Here is a 15832-nt window from a genome sequence, read left to right on the forward strand (position 1 = left end):
TAAATTACCATCATGGCTTTTGTTTTCAGGAAAAAAAAAATGGTGCTTGATTTCTGTAAGAAATGAATGCAACATCAGGCGTTTGCTATTCCAGGTAAACTAGGAATCCTTCAATTTCCAGCTAGTACGACTCAGTCTGACTGCACGGTGAGCATCTGCTGCAATCATCCAGCTAGTTGTATTAAAGTTTAATCATTTTAAGGAGTCCATGGATAATGATTAATCTTTTTACCTCAACTACACAAGATAGACAACCCAACCACATTCCTGCTTCAAGCATTCCGTCTCTGTAAGCTATTAAAACATTTACCCCTAACAATATATTGGAGTCCTGCTAAACAGATTCTTATTTGTTTATTTCTGCATCTCCACCAGATTTACACATTTTGCCTGAGAATCAAATGAAGCAGAACCAGAGTCAAAGTGTACAAAACACTTTTATTGTTGCCATAGACGGTGACAATTTAAGACCAGTCAGCAGTGGCGCCGCCCCAGTCAGATGCCTGAGCGGTGGGGGCAGTGGACCAATCCTCTGTGGCAGGCTGGGTGCTCCAGTCCTCTGCAGAGAGAAAGAAAAACAGCATTAAAGGATCACATCTGTGCTGAAGCCAGGTAACATCTTAAACACTGAAAAAAAACTCACCTGTTTTAACTGGTGCAGCTGTAACACAAAGAAAGAGGAAATGTTAAAATCAAGTAAAATTATTAGTAATTCACAGATCGTTGTGTAGTTTGACAAACAGCTGTTACCTGCTGGGAACTGCTGAATGGGCACAGACGGCACGGCAACACCCTCAGACCAGTCGGCGACCTCAGGCTGGGCAAACTCGGCAGCAGGAGCGCTCCATTCGCCCTGGAACTCCTCCTTTCCTCCGGCCTTCTCAGCTGCAGCCTGCTCCTCCTTCTCAATCTGTACAAAGATAGTGTGCATTAGGACATCACCTACTTTTACTGACAACCTGTACTTATTTAAAAAGATGCAAAAGGCTGCTCCTACCTCCTCAGGGTCCCTGTAGAAGTACAGATCGGGCATGACCTCCCATGGGTGCTCCCTGGAGATGGTTCCCCTCATCCTGAGGACCTCCCGGGCCAGCAACCACCACATCAGACCCACAGAGTGGTGACCCTGAAACAGTCCGATGAAAAGGTTAAAATCCGGAGCTATGCTTTATTATTTGAATAAAAGAATGATTGCCTTGTGGTCGGACCTCTACCCCCAGCCCCTGAGTGGTTCAGAGAAAGGAGGATGAGGATCAGACATTTTTATTTAGCACACTTCCTACACCCCGCGCTGCACAGACAGGACAGCACCGAGCTCTAACTGTGTGCAGGATTATCCATTAGTTGCCATTCACTGTGCCTCACCTTGTTGTTACAGGGGATTGAGATATCCACGTATCTCAGTGGGGAGTCAGTGTTGCAGAGGGCAATGGTGGGGATGTTGACGTAGGAAGCCTCAGTCAGGGGCTGATGGTCAGCACGAGGATCAGTCACAATCAGGAGGCGGGGCTCCCTGAAAGCTGCCTGGATCTGATTGGTGAATGTACCAGGGGTGAAGCGGCCGTGGAAGGTGGTGGCGCCAGTGGCAGAGGCGAACTTCAGCACTGCTCTCTTTATGACAGAAAGGACAAGTTACACTCAAAGTCTCACATGAATTCTTATTTGTATATAAACATACTAAAACTGTGGCTCAGGTCACTATCAAACCCCAGTCATGGGACAGCTGTCCTCATGGTGTTAGCGAAAACCCGGCCAGCTTTCTCTTGCACACTTCCGACACCTGAACACTGACATCAGTGCCCGGCTTTAATGGTGTGCTTTAATACATAACTACTAAGGAGTTTTACCAGATCTCTACCTGTCCAGTGTTCCTGGAAGAGATGACGCACACATCAGCTGGGTTTTCAATGGCAACAATGGCCCTGGCTGCCAGCAGCAGCTTCTCCCAGGTCTTCTTCAGGTTAATAATGTACACACCTGGTGTAAAGAAATCCATATACATACTACAGTCAGAGCTAAAACTTTTTTAACCATCAAAACAAAGTGCTCAGTGTTCTACCACTCACCGTCGCTTTTTCTCTTGTAGACATACTGCTCCATCTGGAAGTCCAAGTTGGTGCCTCCCAGGTGGGTTCCTGCTGCCAGGAACTTCAGCACATCCTCCTCCTTCATTTGAAGGACATCCAGACCTCCGGACATCGTGACCGCTTTCCCTGCGTTACGAGTTTAACGGGAGAGCTGGGGGGCAAATGACACCGATTAGTTGCTGAAAGAAATGTAACTAGGGTGAGAAAATAACTCGAGACAAACTAAGATTTCAATCAAACTACAGCATTTACCTACAAAGCAAGTGCATCGCAACACTTATACTTTATATTTTAGCCAAACAGTTCGTATTACTGTGATGAAAGAGAAAACTGTGGATCTCCTTGTTAAAAGGGTTTACAGAGAGACTCCTAGGGTGTGGACCAAACAACAAACTACTCAAATCCTCCACATTATTATTTTCTAAACCGTATTTTCTTGGATAACTTAAAGCTATGAAGCTGAAGTGGAAGTCTGAGTTACAGGACTATCAGCGACAGCCATGCGTTAGCTGATAGCTAGTTAGCTAGTACCGTTAGCATAAATAATCTCTCGAAAATGTAAGACTATAAGGGCACTAAAAGTCGCCGCTGTATGGTCCTGATGTGTGATATGTTTATACAAGTTCATTTATATGTGTCCGTGGGCGCATTTAATAGGTTATCGGCATAAATATATCAATTTAAACTCACCACGAAACAACGCCGTATGGAAATCTGACCACACGGTGAAAAAGAGGGCGCTGGGAGGAAATGACGTCGTTTTTATAGCACAATCCTGGCGTGTGATTGGTTGGTGGGTTATATTTCCGGCGGAGAACCGGAACAACAAAATCTGCACAAATATAATATGTTTTTTTTTTTTTTTTTAAATTAAGCCACGGGTGATACATTGTATGTTAGACATATAAACACATTATATACACATAGTATAGTATAGTATAGTATAGTATAGTATTGATTTTTTCCCTGGTATCAGACATGAAATATGCCATGTTGACGGCCATTTTGGTGACGTTCATCGATGTAGTTCACAGATCAGTTTTAGACAAATAATAAATACTAAAACCACAACTTTGATTGTTATTTAATAGTTTTGTGTGTTTTTTTTACATTATTTTATAAGGTTGTTACACTTTCTTATTTCGGCCACTGGGTGGCGCTGTGTGCCACGTGCTGGGAGGGCAGCAGCAGAGGTCGGGCCACTGCTCGGATGGTGATCCCATATTAAGACAATGGAGATGGAAAGACCATATTAAGAAAATGCTGAGACGCTGCCTCCTCGGTTAAAGACTGATCTGTGTCGCAACCATGTTTATTTGAGATAAAATGTTCCAGGCTAAGGGATCATAACAGGTACACAAGCGTTGAGAAATTAGTTAAATAAAACTGAAAGTTGTGCAGTTCATTGTAATCCTGTAAAGAGCAGATTGCATTATGCTGTGGTAGGGAGAGAGAACAGAAGCAGGAGCAGATCAGAAGGTTAATTTATGATGTGTGTGTGTGTGTGTCTCCAAAACTACGTTTGGATTATTGCCAAGGACATGAGAGGTGATGCTGTCTATAGATAAAAAAGGGGGCGATGTGTCAGCGCTGGTGTTGTTTTCTGGGAAACACATGAAAAATAGCAGCCTTGTTAGAGTTCTGGTCACACTCTGAACTCTTAAATTTGGTTAAACTTCAACTTCTCTGACACTATTCACTCACTAACCTCCCAGTATGGATGTTATTCAGCTTGTTTCCATCATTATTTACTTAATTATGGATCCAAATCTTATATATATATATATATATATATATAACTCCAAATATATATGAATACACCATTAATGAGGATTACTATATGCTTGTTGGGTCAATATATGGATTCCAAATACAACAATGATTCTCTATAAACATTTACTGGTGCATTATTTCCTCTTGAATCCTTGTCCTTATTTCCTATTTGATGTCACAGCACCACACCCCCCCCCTGTGCTCTGCAGCTTATCTTAACAGCACTCTGATAAAGTCCTCCTGTTCTCTGCAAAATGCTGAGCTACACGTCTCTGCGAACGCACAGAGAGACAATATTTTTTTTATAACCTCTTCAATTAATGAGAGGAAAGTGCAGAGACTTAAATTAAGAGTTTTAAAATAAGGTTGTATCACCCTGTCGCAGATAAAACTCTACTCACAAGGTCTGAGTGTATTTTTACATCTTTTTATTGTTAAAAAAAAAATCACTCAAAGATGAATGCATTAAAATAAACAGCTTAAATATAAAATGATTACATTAGAAGGCAGATCAATGTGCAGTTAGTAGTGCATTTGTCATTTCTATGTGTCGGAATATAAATATCACAGTGGTGTTAAAAAGGCACAGACTCTCCCTAACTACCGCTCAGGTTAAAGTGCATGACAGGTGTCTGAGCTGTACCTGGAATACTATCCGTCTTGAGTAATAGTGAACTGTGACACAGCAGTAAAGACACAGGACACATGTTCATGGAGGCGTTTCTGTGGAAACTCTGCAGCCCTGTCTTCATATGAAAGGCCTCCCAAAGTTACATGATGCAGGCTACACGTTTGATTCCTGAGCTAAAGCACTATTTTCACCATAAATCACCGTCTCAGAGCGTCTCAGACTCGTCCTCTGCTCACCCGTCCCACTAACAGTGAAGTCTTTTATGTCTCTGCCTCTTCACCGCAGCAGATTTTTCCAGTCCTGACTTTCCATCTGTCTTTCTTTCACAATATTCTCGTCCATCCTCCACCTTCAAGATTTCAGTCCAATGTGTGCCATCATCTGCTCATACACCGTCCACGCCATGGCCGCCATCATCGTCCGCCTCAGGGACCGAGGTACTGCACCTCTGAGGAAGCCCTGCAGTCCGTGTTCCTTTAAGAGAGCGAGGACAGGTTTCAGATATAATCAGCCAGATGTCACATATTCAACAGGATGTAAGACATGCATTAAAGCATTAGATACCATATAAATGTATCGGACAGCGTCTGCCGTCCTCAGCTGTGGATTCACTTGGACATGTGTTTTGACCACGTCGGCCGGCTGAGTGATGAGAGAGGCCAGAACGCCAGCAAGGACGCCACAGCTGAAGTTAGCCAGCGGGGCCCAAGGAGAGGAGCTGACCTCTGTAAGGACAGCAGACATGAGAACAGACACTTTCAATGCAAACACCAGGCTCTCTGCGGGTTTTACCTTCTGGCAGCGAGGCTTTCGTCTGGCTGTAGAACATGACGTAGATCCCAGAGAACGGGACGTCTCTGAGCAGAGTCGCCATCAGGCCGGAGAACAGAGCAGCAGGACCTTCAGTCCGACACACACTGCGCAGAGCACCGGCTACACTACCATAACTGTACCTGCCACACTGACACACACACACACACAGGGAGGTCATGAAGGGGAGGATGAGCGTACTCAAGGAAGCAAAGAAGATGCAACTTTACATTTAAATATCCATCCATCACTGCAGATGTTACCATTTAAAGGTAGGGTAGGAGATTTTGAAAACTCAGTGAGAGTCAGCCAGATTTTGAAAGTAAACACACGCCCCTTTCTCTCGGAGCTCACCCCGAAGCCACGCCTCCCAATCACATGGACGCGCATCACCTGAAGACGAGCTGCGGTCTGTGACTTCGGCCATCATGCACGTACCTCTCTGATGCACAGAGCAGGAAGAGAGTGACAACCAGCCAATACTCCGTGCAGGGTCCACCCGGAGGATTGGCTGATGTTTTTAGTGTTTTATAGCTTCCACAGATGATTCATGTTCTTCGTTTTAATGAGAAACTGCCGAACTAATCAGTTGCTATCAGATTGTAAAGAGAAGTTACACTAATTTAACAAAAAGTGCATCAGAATGAAATCTCCTACCCGACCTTTAATTTACCGACAGTGTTTCACATACTAAATCTTCCTCTTACTTCAAATCGTGTTTTAATGACTGTAACTGGCAGCATCACTACTCCGGCCACCGTCCGGGCTCCGCCTCCCAGCAGCACCGCCTCCACAGCACCCGGGCTGCCGTCCTGACAGATGTGCTGCTTCAGAGAGTGGTAAGTGCTGAAGTAGATCCCCACACCAGGGATGGTCCGAACAAAGGACTAGAGGAGGAGGAGGAGGAGGACTTTAAGAGGTGCTGTGACAGAAGAATGTATCTGTGATGCGTGTCAAAGAGACGCTCTTACAGGTGAAACACCTTTCCACAGTCCCAGCAGTCTCTCTGTCCGCACCACACTGAGCAGCACCGACACCATCCCCACTCTGCCTGACCTGAGGGAGGAACATTATTCCTAAGATCAGTTGATAATGATCCCGTGTGTTACATATTGTCAACAAATCCATTTTAGAGGTCACAAGTCAAACAAGTAAACATATGATGCAATCCATGATGTGTGTGTGTGTGTGTGAGCGCTCACCCAGGCCGCACGTCGCTCTGCAGCGTCTGCAGGCGGGTCTTCACCAGGTCCAGAGGCTGAAACAGCAGCGTGGAGCAGGTCCCGCTCAACGAGCCGCACATGAAGGCTTTGATAGCCGGGTGAGCCTGAAGGAGAGGGGCCGAAAATCAGAATCTATCATGTTCTTAGGAAACACATACTGAGGCTATTTGTTATGTAAAGGAAATTATATATTGGTTTGCCATGTTAACAGCTTATTTGATCAATAACATTTTTTGACATAAAAGGATTTTTCAGGTCAAATATTCACACAGGAATCAAGAAAACCTTCAGTAAAGACTTTAATCAAAGGCTTAGATCCTCTTCGTTTGAACTTTATCTAACTCCAGTGAGCGTTCTATCAGAAGAAGGCTATAAATAGTTCATCAGCATTTTCAGACAGGACACCCTGACCTAAAGTCAGTCACAAAAGGGACAAAACTCATCATTAAATGACTCATATGAGGTTAAAAATCCTTCATAGACGTCCCAGCTGTCAAACTTACCAACGACAGTTCCATAGTTCTTCAGTTCTTTATCTTCAAACACACAGAATCTTCACTTTTGAGACGTTCTGTCTGTAACAGAGGGACAGATGAGGTCAGCAGAGGAGCTGCGGTGTGAGGAGAAATGATGCAGGCAGAAGATTAAATACACAGGGTCACCTGTTTGTGACCACCGGACACACACACAGCTATTCATTAACCAATCAAAGAGCAGCGTGCTGCACATTAGGATGGAGCCGCACACATGTCACTCATATGACAGTGGGTTACAGGAAGTGATGCTGATGTCAGCCAATATTTGATATATACACAGACATTTAGTCAAAAACTCCTCTCTGTGCTCAGGGCTGCACACTGGCTGACTGGAAACACAGTGGACGTGTAAAACATGAGTAACCAGATATGTCAGACTTATTCTTTAGTATTAAACAGTATTTTAGTATTTAACACGCGAAGCTAGCTCCTAATTTAACAGAATAATGTTTCCACTTCTGCCTTTTAAGTCTCTTTAGTCTCTTGAAGGTTCTGAATTGATCTGAAGCGCACCCTGCTGGACAAACTCTGCAACAACACTTAAAAAAAATGCTTAAAAAAAGGTATATCGATCAATAATATCATCCAACCAATAAATCTATCGATCTGTCTGATGTCGTTGTTGCCAATGTAGGTCTCCTCTCCTCCTGTTGTCTGTACGCTCCTTAAATTTTACACAGTAACAAGGAAACAGCTGCAGATACCGATAAACGTTCGAAGCCATTGATTAGCAGCTAGCATAAAAACTTACACCGAGTTATTTCACTGCTCTTCCCTCCGCTCAGTAATTGGAAAATGAAAAACACCGACGCAGATAATAAGAAGGTGAATCCCTCTCCGCGCCTGGAACAACTTAAAACACCGTAAAAAGCTCCGCTCCCTGCGGGAGGACGGCACCGTGACGGGAAACCTGCCCGCTGCTGCTCAGCGCCACTCAAACCGGCCGGTTCCGGTCTGCTGGCGTAAGCCCCGCCCACCAGATGCTAGAGGACTTCTGATTGGCTGAACGGCACTCTAAGCGTGACGTGCATGTTAAAAAGTTGAGCACAGATTGATCTAGAAATAATAAAATAAGAGAATTAAATTAAATTAAATTAAATTAAATTAAATTAAATTAAATTAAACTATTCTCCTGCATTTCTTTCACATTTTTATAAAATAAAAAATAATAGCTCCACAACACACTTGATTTTTCCCTCTTAACATTCAATAAATGTTTATATCAGTCATGGAACACACACACATGGAAATAATTAAATTATAAAATAGAAATACTCCAACGAACGTGCAAGTATCACACTAACTGCACACAGCAGGAAAAAAAATCGATTTTAAACTACTACTACTACTACAACAGCTTTCTCACACAAACGCCCCCATCCTTGTTTACTCTAGTGAAACCGGTTCTGACTTGCTTGTGCTGTTTGTCGCCGAGTGCCGCCTGCTGGTCGAAATGCATCACTTCAAAAACAAACTTGAGGTCAATTTTTGGACTTTAAACTCCCCTCTCAGTCTCTGCTTCATCACGATTATTATCACCGATGCCCAAAGAATGCCACATGTTAAGAATTCAGTTCAGTTTTATTTATACAGCGCATTTTACAATCAGAAGTTGTCTCAAAGCGCTTCACAGAGACCCAGAGACCCAGAGCCTGAACAAGAACACTGTGGCAAAGAAAAAACCCCCTTTAAGAGGAAGAAACCTTGAGCAGGACCCGTCTCTTAAGGAAGAACCTTCCTGCTGCCAGTTGGCCGGGTGGAGGAGGAGAAGAAGAAGAGGGAGAGAGAGAGAGAGGAACAAACATGCAGCAACCATGACAGCAAGATGAAACTGATTATATTATAATGGATATATCTATATATCGTCAGTCCATAAGTAGTAATAGTAATTAAAACAAAGATGAGCAGCAGAGGTGAAGTCAGTGAGCACAGGAGAGTTCAGGGGTCAAACTGCAGGTCAGCATGCAGGTCTGGAGACCTGCAGAGAGAGAGAGAGAGAGAGAGCGAGGCACAGAATGATGATTAGAAGAAGAAGACGAAGGCATGCAGAGGAATTCTTCACTGATTTGTGTCAAGGATAGAGTTAAAGGATGGGTTAACCTCCCCTTGAGGGGCCAATAAGGCTCATAAATTAGAAAATTCATCATACAGTTGTCAAGATTTTGGCTTTTTGCTCTCTGTGAGAACATGTTGGCATGACAACGGGTGTCCCAGGAAGTGCTACTAAACTGCCTGTATATAAATCTGCTGGAGGGGAGTTAACACTCATCACGTATGATCACAAAGACACAGAACGGCCACAGGTAGCAGTTTAAAAAGCATCTTTAATTGCAATAACATTTGACAACATGTTTTTCCATTCCAGAGGTGCAGACAGACAAAACATTTCAAAATAATTGAGATGCAGTTTTTTCTCTTTTGTTTTTTCGTCCTTGGGATTTGTTTTGTTTTGTTAATTAAGAGCTATAGAAGTGGTCCTTTTTTTTTCTTGAAGTGTGAGCTGTTTAACGTAACAACACATTCCTCTCACTTTCCAGCAGTGTGAGCAGCCAAAAGCCGACCTCCGGACACAGCCTGATGCATCGCTCAACTCCCCACATGTGTACGAAGCCCTTACCCACCTGTCTCAACAAGCTGTGCCCTGAGAATACAGTGTGTGAGTAAAAAACAAAAACAAAAAAAGAACTACCCCAACACACCCTCCCCACTTTAATTCTTATCAAAAACACTGATAGTGATAAACATAAAAATCAATGCATGTCCAGAGAAAGTAGCCAACAACCCTGCCCTGTAGATCTCAGCTGCATTTAAGGCCTTTAGTGTGTGTGTGTGTGTGTGTGTGTGCACTTATCGACTTAACACACAAATGCAGTGGTTTATTATATCCAGGCTAAAGTGTTTTTTTTTTTCCATCTCAGTGCAAAAATAATTTCAGCACAGTCACAATCAAAATGCCTTCTTCAATTTTTTTTTACTTCAAAATCTGCCTCCAAATGTTTTTCACATGATACGTGTATAACAAAGTATTATCATTAAGCCCAAAAGCAGAGTGCTAATCGCAGCTAAACTGTTGATAGAATACATTTCAGCATATAAATCTTCTTTATAAACTGATGCAAGAGAGGAGAGAGAGCGAGCATAATAATAATAATAATAATAAACACAAAGCACTGTCATTCTTAACCATTATAAAAACGTCTGCATAAAATACTATTCTATAGATTGAGATATTACTTTGGTCCCCTTCCAGTAATCTGTCTTCATTTTACGCATACTTCTTTTCTCTGTTTTCCTTTTGCTTCAATTAGAAAAATAGATCCTGAATCAGGACTAATATCAGTGGAATGCTTCCTTATAAAAATATTATTTGTTATTTTTTTCCCAGAGAATGAAAAATGAAGCAAATTTTGGCCCAAAAAGAAACAAAAAACAAAAAACAATAACGTGTTTGTTTGTCAGCATGGTGATTGTCCGAGTTAACTGGTGTCAGTTATGTGTGTGTTAAGGATGCATAGATTGTTCAAGAGATAAAGACTGATCTAGTCTGTACGACATTCTCATGTCTGTGTCGTTCTCCCTCGTTCAGGAGGTACAGTGACGTGTGTGCGTGTGTGTGTTTGTGATGTGAAAGGAGTCGAGTGGTGTCGATCACTCGGGTTTAGGCTCGGGGGTCTCGCTCTTTGGCTCGCTCTCCTCGTCGCTTTCGATGCCGCCGCGGGGAACGGTGCGGCGCACGGTGAAGGGGAGGTCACCACGCCTGAGAGAGAGAGAGAGAGAGAGAGAGAGACAGAGGTGTTAATATGCTGCTTTTAATAATAATAATAATAATAATAATAATGCATTGGTCTTATATTGCGCTTTTCTGCTCTGTTGGGCAGGCACTCAAAGTGCTTACATTGAGATGCATTATTCATTCACACCACATTCACACAGTGGCAGCCACAGCTCCCCCTGGGGGAGACTGACAGACGTGGCTGCCAAGGTGCGCCTAAGGCCTCTCCAACCACCGCCGATTCATTCATACACCAGCGAGTGCACTGGAGGCAATGAGGGTAAAGGACACACAACAATGACTAGGGAGGAGCTGGGGTCGAACCGCTGACCTTCCGGTTATTGGACAACCCTGCTCTACACCAGAGTCATGTAAAGTCCAATTAATTGGTTGCATATGTACAAGGAGTGGTTGATCAGTGTGTGGCGTCTTTCCTATGCAGAAAGTTTGAGGATTATTATTTTTGTGGCATTCCTGCCTGAGAAAGAGAGGTGAATAAATAGGCTGCTGAACTGAACAAACCTGTCAATCAATTCTGAAAGGACATGATAAAGAACTCCTTCTTCATCACTGTTTGTTACCTGAGTTTATTCTTGAGGGTGGTGACTTCACGGTTCATGGCGTCTGCTGACTCTGTGGCGTCCTCCAGCTCCCTCTGCAGTTTCCTTCGGTTGGCGTTGGCTCTCTGAGCCTCTTCCTCAGCCTCCTCCAGCTGACGCTTCAGCTGCTTCATGCGAGAGTTCAGCTTGTCCACCTGAAATGAAAACACAAAAGGAGTTAGTGGGTCAAAGAGCATCTGTTTGCCTACATTAAGCCTGAGAAAACCACTCGCCTGGTCCTTGTACTGCTCGGTGTTGCGTCTCTCGTCGTCCACCTGCAGGACGACTTCCTTCAGTTTCTTCTCGGTGCGTCGCACAAGCTTGGTGGCACCTTGCCTCTCCCTGAAACACAAGGTGAACACTAGTGAGCGACACAATCCTCTCTGTACTCCACAATTCATCTTTGTTCAGTGGTCAGGTGGTTCTACCTGGTCTCTAAGTCCAGCTGTTCCTCCAGCTGAGCGATCTTTGCCTCCAGGGCGGCCATATTGGCCTTGTATTTGGACTTGACGGTTCCCTCCAGCTCTTGCAGCTTCAGTTTCAGCTCCTTGTTCTGACGCTCCAGCTGAGAACGAGCCCCCTCGACGCGCTGAGAGGAGCTGCGCTCGGCAGTCAGCTCCACGTTCATCTGGTCCGTCTAAACAAACAAAAAAAGGGGACGCCAGCTCGTCAGAGTTTGTAATGAGCGTTAGATGTTTTAAATGGAGACTGTACAGACCTGCAGCATTGCCTTCTTCAGCCTGTCATTGACCAGCTCAGTGTTGCACTGCTCCTCCTCCAGCTCCTCCTCCAGCTGAGCAATACGAGCCTCCAGACGTCTCCTCTCCTCTGCGACCTGAGCACTACGGATCAAACACAGGAGCAGAGGTCAGAACACAGTGAAGGATTTGGGACAGTTTGGTGATTTGACTGTTAACGGAAGCGTCTTACTTCTTGGCAGCCTGGTTGTTGATCTCATCCTGCAGTTCGTCTCTCTCCTGCTGGGCCTGTCTCTTCACTCGCTCTGCAGCTGCCAGCTCCTAATAAACAAGAAGAGAGGAATCGGTGTCACAGCAGCAGGAGAGAGCAGAGTAAGCAGATGATGACAGGCGAGGGTGCCGACCTCCTGCATCTGGATCATGTCGGCCTCCATGCCCTTCAGCTTCTTCTCAGTCTCCTTGCTCTGGGCAAGGATCTCCTCTCTGGACATGCGAGTGTCCTCAAGCTCCCGGACAAGATCCTTCATCTGGGCCTGAGGATGGGAAAAAAAAAAAATGTAAAAACTGAGTGAACTGGAAACAAACATTATGTTTTGACTCCAAACATGCTCCTGCTGTGCTCACCTGGAGTTTCTTCAGTTGCTTCAGGGCCTCATCCCGGTTCTTGTTGGCCATATCGATGCCCGCCTCCAGCTCTTTCAGGTCAAGCTCCAGCTTCTTGCGTGAGGCCACGGCAGCAGAACGCTGCTTCCTTTCATCCTCCAGCTCCATCTCCATCTCACGGACCTGAAGGATGCACAAACATTGATTTTACATTTCACAAAATGCATCAGAATCCTTCCTCTGTTTTCATTAACATGTCTGACTCTTACCTGTTTCACCAGCGCCCTCTTCTTCTCCTCGCCCATCTCGTCACGGCCAGCCAGGTCTCTCTCATACTGAGCTTTCATGGCCTGCATGTTGACCTCCAGGCGGAGTTTGGCATCCTCTGTGGCCTGCAGCTCATCCTCCAGCTCCTCCAGCTGAGTCTTCATCTCCTCCAGCTGCTGTTCCATTGAACGTTTCGCCTTCTCCAGCTCATGAACCTGCAGGCCAGGATTGAGGATTCACGATGAGAAGAATGTGTCAGGAACCACCCCACGCCTGAAAACACTTTCTACACTTACGTTCTTGCCGACGTCGTCCTTAGATGATACAAGATCCTCCATCTCAGCCCGCAGCAGCTTGTTGTTGCGGTCCAGTTCCTCCTTCAAGTCCATCAGAGAGTCCAGCTCGCGGGTCAGAGCCAGTGCCCGGGTCTCCTTCTCACGGGCCTCAGCCTCAGCTCGGTCACGCTCCTCTGCATAGCGAGCGGAGATGTTCTTCTCTTCTGCCAGCATCTACAGAAAGTCAGTGACGATGTTAAACATCTGTAGGATCCAATAAGATTCAATGTGAATAAGATAAAGAGGGATCGACCAACCTGGTCAAACTTTTTCTGCTTCTTCTCCAGGTTGGAGACGATCTGTCGGAGGTGGTCCTGGTCTACCAGCAGGTCATCCAGCTCCTGCTGGAGACGGGTCTTTGTTTTGTCCAGCTTCTCGTAGGCAGCAGATTTCTCCTCCAGGCGCTGGTTTGTTCCCTCCAGGTCGCGTTGAATCCTCTTCCTCCCCTCCTCAGCTGTCTCCAGACAGCCGGCATCCTGCTCCACCTTCTTCTTCAGCTCAGCAAGCTGTGGGGGGAATGAAGTGAGTTTCATCAGCAATTTGTTCAACAGAAAATTAAGATTAGTTTCTATGCCGGTGTGTAGGTGGTCTTACCTGACCCTGGACCATCTGAAGCTGTTTCTCAGCGTTCCTCTTGGCCTCCTCTTCCTCCTCCAGCTGTTCCTTTAGGTTGTTCTGATCATCCTCAAGCTGGCGTAGACGAGTGCCAAGTGACAACTTCTGGCGAGTTTCTTCCTGGAGCAGTTCCTGTTAAGAGGATGGAGACAGAGTTAAAAAAAAAAAAACAGTAAGAACCCACTTTGAGTGAATGAAAGCAGAGAGGAGCAGTAGTGCACCTGAACATCCTGCAGCTGGGACTCCACAGCGGAGCAGTCTTTGGCCGCCTTAATGGATTTTCCCTCCACATCACTCAGAAGACCACTAACATTATCCAGTTCACTCTGTGGAGAAAACACAAAATCATCACAACACCGACAGAGAGGAAGAGGAATCCCGCTCAGTTACATCAGGTGAATTCCGTACCTGCATCTTTGCCAGCTTCTCAGCCAGCTCCACCCTCTGACGCTCGCTCTCTGAATGTTTGAGCTGGAGCTCCTGGACCTGGGCTTCAGCCTTCTTCCTGCGATGCTCTGACTCTCCTTTCCCCTGCATTAACGTCTGCAACTCGATGCTCAGCTCGTTCCTCTCCGACTCCAGCGCCTGTTTGGCCTTCTCCATCGATACTTTGTTCTGCAGGCGAGAACACAAACTGTTATTAAGGAGGATTGACGACTACAAACACGAGTTGACGCTCTCTGTCTGGAAACGTACCCTCTTGGCCTGCTCCAGCTGCTCATTCAGCTCATCGAAGGCCTGACCGTGTTTCTGTCTTATCTCAACCAGCTGCTGCTCGTGGACTTTGGCCTCCTCATCCAGAGTCTTTTTAAGATGAGCCACCTCTGTCTCACGTTTGGTCCTATGCAGGAACAGCAGTGGTTAATCCACACATGCATCATTCTGCACTGAGTTTAACTGCTGTCTGAATTGTCTGTACCTGAGTTCTTGCTGAGCGGCGGTGGAGTCCAGGGTGTCCTCCAGCTCTGTCTTGAGCGCCTCCAGCTCCTCTCCCAGGTCCCTGCGGTGCTTCTCAGCCTTGGCACGGGCCTGCCTCTCCAGCTCCAAATCCTCCTGCAGTTCAGAGAGCTGAGCCTCCATCTCACGGATCTTTTTCTGGGCCATGTTCTTCTGTGCAGCCTCCTCTTCGATCCTGAGAGGAGGAAAAGCTCAGTCACATACATGCCATATTCAAACCTCCAAAACACTGATAGTAGAGTTTAAACAGACCTGGCCAGAGCAGCCTGGAGCTCCTCTTCCTTCTTGGCCAGCTGGGCACGTAGCTCAGCGATCTGTGCCTGCAGCTCAGAGATCTGGTCATGAATCTCGGTGAAGTCGCCCTCCAGCTTACGTCGGTTCTTCTCCAGTTCCTGGCGCTGCTTCTCCTCCCTACGCAGGCGGTCTGACAGGAAAAAGAACATCACAGGGATGAAAATAGGATTCATAGCTAAGTTACTGCATGTCCCCTTTCTGAGTCTATGTACCCTCCAGGTCTGTGATCATGGCCTCATGTTTGGTCTTCAGTTTCTGCAGACTCTTTGATTTCTCCTCCTCCTCTGCCAGGTTGGTGGTGAACTCGGAGATCCTCTCCTCCATTAGCTTCTTCTCCTGTTTTCACAACCAAAGAAAACAATGTCTAAGACATGAAACACCTTCACATAAGAAAATAAATTAAATCATTCGGATTTCTTCATTCTAACCTTGTTCAGCTTGTTGTTCTGATCATCTAAAACCATGACTTCTTCTTCCACCTTCTTCATCTTGGCCTCCAAGGTGACCTTTTCCAGCTGGAGCTTCTGTCTGGCTGCCTCCTCCTCATCTAGCTGCTGCTCCAAGTCCTGGATGCAGACAAACCTGAGCATAAGTGCTTGGAATGCATACGGCTCTACGTGGGAGAGTTAACC

At 45.5% G+C, this 15832-nt stretch overlaps 3 protein-coding genes and 1 non-coding gene across 5 annotated transcripts in view; all 4 read right to left on the reverse strand.

Annotated features, from left to right (window-relative positions):
* Positions 1–418: 418 nt before the first annotated feature.
* rpsa (ribosomal protein SA) lies at positions 419–2851 on the reverse strand. Its single transcript, XM_028411441.1, has 8 exons — positions 2778–2851; positions 2067–2238; positions 1859–1977; positions 1366–1611; positions 998–1126; positions 751–910; positions 644–661; positions 419–559 (listed from the first exon to the last, which is right to left on the reverse strand). The coding sequence occupies exons 2-8, from the start codon at positions 2197–2199 to the stop codon at positions 465–467; spliced, it is 900 nt and encodes a 299-aa protein (XP_028267242.1). The 5' UTR covers positions 2200–2238; positions 2778–2851; the 3' UTR covers positions 419–464.
* On the reverse strand, positions 1682–1821 carry LOC114440651 (small nucleolar RNA SNORA62/SNORA6 family). Its single transcript, XR_003671186.1, has one exon. It is a non-coding gene; the product is annotated as a small nucleolar RNA SNORA62/SNORA6 family (small nucleolar RNA).
* Positions 2852–4271: 1420 nt separating the features above from the next.
* LOC114439485 (mitochondrial glycine transporter A-like) lies at positions 4272–8006 on the reverse strand. Its single transcript, XM_028411442.1, has 8 exons — positions 7812–8006; positions 7028–7099; positions 6504–6628; positions 6273–6357; positions 6009–6188; positions 5284–5452; positions 5056–5216; positions 4272–4965 (listed from the first exon to the last, which is right to left on the reverse strand). The coding sequence occupies exons 2-8, from the start codon at positions 7040–7042 to the stop codon at positions 4843–4845; spliced, it is 858 nt and encodes a 285-aa protein (XP_028267243.1). The 5' UTR covers positions 7043–7099; positions 7812–8006; the 3' UTR covers positions 4272–4842.
* Positions 8007–9488: 1482 nt separating this feature from the next.
* LOC114439481 (myosin-9-like) overlaps positions 9489–15832 on the reverse strand; it is a 28193-nt gene continuing 21849 nt past the window's right edge. For both annotated transcript variants that reach the window (XM_028411438.1, XM_028411436.1), the window contains 19 exons: positions 15629–15766; positions 15413–15536; positions 15159–15330; positions 14869–15081; positions 14646–14790; positions 14358–14564; positions 14171–14275; positions 13929–14081; positions 13592–13840; positions 13296–13508; positions 13002–13214; positions 12754–12915; positions 12534–12662; positions 12362–12450; positions 12150–12273; positions 11860–12068; positions 11665–11773; positions 11414–11586; positions 9489–10817 (listed from right to left, as the gene is read on the reverse strand). In XM_028411438.1, coding sequence (XP_028267239.1) covers positions 10709–10817; positions 11414–11586; positions 11665–11773; positions 11860–12068; positions 12150–12273; positions 12362–12450; positions 12534–12662; positions 12754–12915; positions 13002–13214; positions 13296–13508; positions 13592–13840; positions 13929–14081; positions 14171–14275; positions 14358–14564; positions 14646–14790; positions 14869–15081; positions 15159–15330; positions 15413–15536; positions 15629–15766 — 3036 coding nt within the window. In that variant the 3' untranslated portion in view covers positions 9489–10708. The remainder of the gene's footprint in view (positions 10818–11413; positions 11587–11664; positions 11774–11859; positions 12069–12149; positions 12274–12361; positions 12451–12533; positions 12663–12753; positions 12916–13001; positions 13215–13295; positions 13509–13591; positions 13841–13928; positions 14082–14170; positions 14276–14357; positions 14565–14645; positions 14791–14868; positions 15082–15158; positions 15331–15412; positions 15537–15628; positions 15767–15832) is intronic.

This window comes from Parambassis ranga, chromosome 8, assembly GCF_900634625.1.
Source record: "Parambassis ranga chromosome 8, fParRan2.1, whole genome shotgun sequence".
In the NCBI taxonomy this organism is placed as follows: domain Eukaryota; kingdom Metazoa; phylum Chordata; class Actinopteri; family Ambassidae; genus Parambassis; species Parambassis ranga.